The sequence below is a fragment of the Orycteropus afer genome, unplaced genomic scaffold, assembly GCF_000298275.1.
Source record: "Orycteropus afer afer isolate SDZICR_OR568_19922 unplaced genomic scaffold, OryAfe1.0 scaffold00080, whole genome shotgun sequence".
Lineage (NCBI taxonomy): Eukaryota > Metazoa > Chordata > Mammalia > Tubulidentata > Orycteropodidae > Orycteropus > Orycteropus afer.
In genome coordinates, this window is record NW_006921667.1 from 9,797,004 (window position 1) to 9,803,538 (window position 6,535).

The 6,535-nt window shown below is 45.0% G+C and overlaps 1 protein-coding gene across 1 annotated transcript in view; it reads right to left on the minus strand.

Annotated features, from left to right (window-relative positions):
* The window catches only part of B9D1 (B9 domain containing 1), a 28,543-nt gene that overhangs the window by 16,759 nt on the left and 5,249 nt on the right, over window positions 1-6,535 (minus strand). The window contains exons 2-3 of the mRNA XM_042781029.1: window positions 4,791-4,859; window positions 904-1,015 (exon numbers count right to left, since the gene is read on the minus strand). Of these exons, the coding sequence (XP_042636963.1) occupies window positions 904-1,015; window positions 4,791-4,859 (181 nt within the window). The remainder of the gene's footprint in view (window positions 1-903; window positions 1,016-4,790; window positions 4,860-6,535) is intronic.

Sequence of the window (6,535 nt, forward strand, 5' to 3'; positions counted from 1 at the left end):
TTGAACCACCAGCCTTCTGGTTAGCAGTCAAATGCCTTAGGCACTACGCCACCAGAGCTCCAAATATAGGGAGAGTTTTTGTTTGTCTCTATTATCTAACATTTGCATATTGTCTCGACTCCTATATGCCTCTTCATCTCTTTTATTACATGCAGTCATGATATTTGAAAATGTATAGAAATAGGTCGAGGTCTAAGAGATGTTATCTTCTCCAAAGAGATTCCTTTTTTCTTTTTAATTAATTAATACACACACACACACACACACACACACAGTGATTTGGGTAAAGCTTTACAGAGCAAATTCACTTTCCATACAGCAGTTCACATACACTTTGTCTCATGACATTGACTACAGCTGACCACAATGCAACAGCTCCCCTCCCACTTCCTCCCCATAGTTACCTCTTCCCTGTGTCCATCCCTCCATGGACTCCTGCCCCCTGAGCTGTCTCCCTGTGTATAAGCAGCCCTTTCCAAAGAGAATTCTTATTTGCTTTTGCTTGGTGTCTCAGACTCTAACAATCTAGGCATTAATCCAAAAAATCAGGGAGTTGAAAGGATGAGGAGCTGAGCTGGCTCCAGACACTGTGAAGGCTAATCTACTTCCATTTCTCCCTTATTTTCAGGGTACAGCCCCTTGTGGTCTCAATCCAAATTGCAGAGGATTTATCCCCCCCCACCCCTGCCCACTGCCCACTGCCATGGTCTCCCACAACCCTTTGGAGGGATCTGAACACACCAGTTTTTGTGCCAGGTGGCTAGAGAGTACATCCCACAAGGCTGGTACAACAGATCAAGTGACAGGCAATGAAGATGAGAATCTGGACAGTGGTAGGTGGATGAGGCAGAAATACTGCCTTTGGTGTGCCTCAAAACCATCCCATAGGGCCCGCAGACTCACAGCCATAGGGGTTGGTGCTTTTAAAGGTGACATCAATGGGAAAGTTCCACACCAGCGCTTGGCGTACATCTTGGCTTTTGGATGTGATCTGTGAGATCCCTTCCTCCAAACCCTGTGAGGACAATGACATTGACAGATACTATCCAAACTTTACAGTGCCACACCCCTCCCCTTACCTTGGGAGTGGCAGTTGGGAGAACAGTTTGGGGAGACAGTTTGTTTAACTATCTTCTGCCAAGACAGGACTTTCCAAACAAAGGGAAATAATAAATAATGTATCAATTCTTAGGTCTGGTACTTCAATATTGCAAAAATGGTGGCAGCACTGTCCTCTGACCTCCTCTAACTTCACTAGAGGGATGGAGGATCCAGAACAACATCAATAGCCCAAGGTTGATTCCTATAAGGCAAAAGTCAGACATGCTGCCACCCTCCAACCATTTTACCAATTCTGACACCATCTGTCTCTCCCGTGGCACTGTCTACTTATCTGCTTGGTTTGATAATTCGTTGCAATGGCTACACAGAATTCATGGACAATATTCATGATTATGGGTTTTTTTTAGGGAAGTAACAGGTTATAATTCAGGTTCAGGAACACTCAGGATATAATTCTTTGATCTGAACAGCTTCTTTTCTGCCATGTTGCAGGGATGCTTTTCTCTGGCCTCAGCTTCTGCCCCGGCCAGTGTTACAAAGCTCTTTGAGCTCTGCCATGCCCAAGAGTTACCCCATTCTACCAGGAAGCTTCCTGCCCAAAGGCACTCAGCTTTCTCACTCTGTGGGCTGTTAAGTCCACTGCTCTGTCTCATGCCAGTCTCTTGGTTCTGCTGCCTCTGCTTCAGCCATCTCTCTGCCAAGGAGGTCCAGCATAGGGATCTTGGGTCCAAGAATATGCTCCATTCCCATCTCTTCTCTCTTGATGGCAGTGAGATTTCCCCCTTTCTGCCTCTGGGGTGGCTCATTTTAAGCCTAGTGGCACGATAAAACTCACTATTCCCCATGTTAAAGTTCCATACACATAATTTGCATGGTCCCACCCCACAAGGGTGTTATGTACCTTATTTATATTATTAACAAGCTATCTAATCCTCTTGGATTAAGCACCTCACATTTACATAGTTCTACCCAGTCTTCTGGTGGGAGTCCCATAGACCATGGCCAGAAGAGCCCCACCAAGCAATTCCCTGCACCACAAATATATTACCTCCTAATGGTTTGACAAGGAGCTCTAGTGATGGTTAAAAGCATTCAGCTGCTAACCAAAAGGTCAGCGGTTCAGACTCACCAGCTACTCTGTGGAAGTAAGATGCAGCAGTTTGCTTCCATAAAGATTTATAGCACTGGAAACCCAATGGAGGTCACTGTGAGTTGGAATCAACTCGATGGCAGTGAGTTTGGTTTTTTGCTTTGTTGTCTGACAACCTTGGAATCAAACTCGCTAACTGTGCACTTGGTCTCATCCCCTCTTGCCTCCTGAAGAAAACATTTTGTCAGTTTTGACTCTCTTTCCTGTATCATCAGTTTTACTCAGATAACTCCCATCAGCATACATACATATGTTACTTTTTTCTCTATCACAAGACAAGACTCTTTTGTCTTACTTCTTCCTCTAGCTATCAACCCATCCTTTGGTCCCCTTTACAGCAAAACTCCTTGCAAGAGTGGTTCATCTTCATCACCTCTGATTTCTCTTCTGTTTGTCCTTCATGACACCAATCTGATGACTGGCCCCACCACTCTACCTAAGCATTCTCATACGTTATACAAGGTCACAACCCTGCTAGATCCAACAGCCATATCTCTGTCCTTTCAGCAGCATTTAACATAGTGGCATGCACTCTTCTTCTGAACACACCTCCTTTCCTCATTTTCTGGAATATCATAAGCATCTGGGTCTTGCTAGCACATGGGTAGCTCCTGTTTAGTCTCTCCTGCTAGTGCTTCTTAATGCTGGAGTGTCCCAAGGCTCCATCTTAGGCCTGCTCTTTTGCTGTGCCTGTGGTCTCATACAGGCTCACACCTTTAAATGTGGTCTATATGTTGATGATCTCCAACTCTGTCTCCAGCCCGGTCCTCTCCTGTGAACTCCAGATCAGTATCTTCCCACTGCTGCAGCCTACCTCACATCTCCACCTGGATACCTAGTAGTGAACCTTACCATATGCCAGACTGAACTCTACACATCTGCTCTCTCCATAGTCTTCTCACATGACAGCAACTGTAACTGCAAGTGCTCAGGCTAAAAACCCTACTGTCATTCTTAATGCTTCTTTCTCTCATATCCCACATCTAGTCCAACAGGAAAAACTGTTGGCTCCAACTTGAAAATATACTCAAAATTCAACCATCTTCTTCGCCACTCCACTGTCACCATCCTTGTCCCTGTCATCATTTTCTTCCCCCTGCATTACTGTAATAGCTAATTAGTCTTCCTACTTCTGCCCTTGCTCCCCCCCTCAACAGTCTATCCTTAACATGGAAGCCAGCGAGATCATGTTAGAACATTATGTCACATCACCTCTTTTCTCTGTTCAAAATCCTCTGATCTCTGGTCTCATCATATACCAAGTCAAGGTCAAGGCCCTTCAAGACTTGCTGTTCATGTCCTCTCTGTTCCACCTCCAGCCATTTTCCTCCTTACTTACAATGTTCATGGCCATCCTGGCCTCTTTGTTGTTGTGTGTCATCAAGTCTAGGGTTTCCTAGTCTACTTTATGAAAGAAAGCAGATCACTGCAGAGCTTCTGGGTGAGTTCAGACCACACACCTTTTGGTTTGTAGTCAAGCACTTAACTATTGAACCACCAGGGCTCCTTCTGGCCTCTTTACTGGCAAGGGCCCTCCTCTCCTTGCTCACTCTGTTCATGGGCCACATTGGTTTCTTCACTGCTCCTTAAGCATGCCAGGCACCCTCTTGCCACAGGGCTTTTGTTCCCTCTGCCTGGAAAGTTCTTTCCATAGATTTCCTCATAGCTTGTTCCCTCACTTCCTTCATATCTAGATTCCAAAAACCAAACTAGTTGCTGTCAAGTCAATTCTGACTCATGGAAACCCCTTGATACCAAATTCACTCCTTTCCTTCACTTCCCATTTCTGACTTTTTTCCCCTTCAGTACTTACTACTAATATTCTATTTAGTATTTATTATTATCTATCTCCTCCCACAAGAATGTATACTCCAGGAAGACAGGGACTTTTGCCTGGTTTTGTTCACCACTGTATCCCCAGCACCCAGAAGACTCTCAACAGTTATTCAATAAACAAGTGAATAGAAAATAAATACTGTCATCTTAGTTGTACAGATGAGGAAACAGAGACTCAGAAAAGTTAACCAAGTTGGGCATGCATTTCCCTAACTGCTGTGAGGCTTAAACAAGCACTGTCCAAGCAGTAAAGTGTGGTGTGGGCTGAAGACATCACCACAATTTCTCTCCTGGAGGAGACAGACTGTCCTGTGGGAAGAAAAGGAATGACAGATCCTGTTCTGTCTTCTGTCTCTCCAAAGAACTCTCCAAAGGCTGAGGAGTGGCCAAATGATGGGGGGGACTGGCCCACAATGTTTACAGCTCACCCCTCCCAGGCTGGCTCTCTGGAGCCTGCCTGCTGCATTGCACCTGTGCTCTTCCTTGCCACCATATGTAAGCTCACAGAACAGTATATGTGAGTGAGTATAGTCTGGGGAGGAGGGAGTGTATGTGGGCGCCCAACTATGGCTTTCTCCATTCCAGCTTTACTAGGAACAAACTCATGCTTTGGTTCCTCTCCAAACTCTGTCTCTCACTCAACAGGTTCTGAACTAGGAAGGGAAGGGGTATGATGGACAACTTTAGGAATCCCAATAATTACAAATGGTACAAGTAGAGGAGGCCCAAGAGTCTAGCTTACCGCTGTGGGGGCCCAGTCCTGTCCATACACGAAGCAGTACTTGCAGTAGAGGTCATCATACTCTGGAAACTGTGGAAGTAAGTACACATCAGTTCTGTTTACTGGGACTCATGCAGAGGCCTATCAACATGTCAGCTAGGCCGGTACAACCAACAGGAATTCTGAACATGAGCCTCCTAGGATGGGGCCTAAGAGCCAGCTGGATATGGGTACATCAGAAAGGCTGTGCTGAGGACTGAGCTGTGGGAGTCTGGAGAAGAGTTCTAGGCTGCTACAGCCCTTAGGCATTTGCTCAAGCTCTACATTCTGTCTGATAGATTCTCCTACTCCTGCATCTGGCAAACTCCTGCTCCTCCTTCAAAACTTACCCTTCTGGAAGCCTGCCTTAACGTCCATCAAAGCTTCCCTCCATCAAAGCACTAATTCCTGTGTCTGTCTGTCAACCCCATTAGACTACGCACAAGGAGCATGGGGTAGGCACAGAAGAGGTCTAAGAGGATGGTGCCCAAGTGAAAGGTCTGACCCAGAAAGACATCAAGACACACAGGTTACAAGTACAGACCCAGCCCGGCTGACAGCTCCTAATTAGATAGAACAGGGGAAGGGTGAAAGATAGCCTCAGGTGCTAGGCAAAGGGGGAAGTGGACAGGGTGGGAAGCAAGAGGCAGAAGTATCCCTGAGGAAACTGGGGAAGGCTGGAAACACCTACTAAGTCAGGCCCTGGGCACAGCCTTACTTAAAACATTTAATTTAACCCTCACATATAATAATAAACACCATTTCCAATACCCCATAAGGTCAGTATTATGGTGTAACAAAGCTCTGAAGTCAGAGAGACCTTGGTTCAAACCCTAGCTCTGCTGCTTCCTTTGTACAAGTTTTCCCATGTGTAAAACAAGAATATTATTAATAGCCACTTCACAGTATTGTTGTGCTGACTGAATGAGAAGTGCTGAGGCCTGCATTTGGAGCACAGTAAATACTTGACACACACTGGCTTTTATTTATAATAATTAACTGTTTTTATAAAGTGTTGGGGGGTGGAAAGTAGTGTCCCCTTTGCTCTGATAGGCATACCTCCCTGGATGATTCCAGGACACCACCATTGTTGGCTTGGATTACCCAAACTATCGCCACTGCAATCTGAGTTCAAGGATCTGAGGCTCTTGAGACACGAATAGATATATGTGCACCCATGTTCATCGCAGCACTATTCACAATGGCAAAGAGATGGGAACAACTTAAGTGCCCATCAATGGATGAATGGGTAATCAAACTATGGTACATACATACAACAGAATACTAAGTAATACCAAATAATAATGAAGAATCCACAAAACACATCATAACAAGGATGAATTTGACAGACATTACACTGAGTGAAGTGAGTTAATAACAAAAGAACAAATACTGTATAAGACCGCTATTGTAAAAAGTCAAGGAAGGGTTTACACATGGAAGGAAACTTGCTTTGTTGGTTACCAAGGATGGGAGGGAAAGTGAGGGAAAATTGCTAGATAGGTACACATACTGATTTGGGTGAAGAAAAAGGCAATATACCAAAAGCAAGTGAGCAGTACAACAACAGTAAGGAAAAGGAAGACACGGAAAGGTGTACAACACATAGACAACAAAAGTAAACACTTTCACATACATGTTGTTGTTGTTGTTGTTAAGTGCCGTCGAGTCGTTTCCGACTCATAGCGACCCCATGCACAGCAGAACGAAACACTGCCCGATCCCGC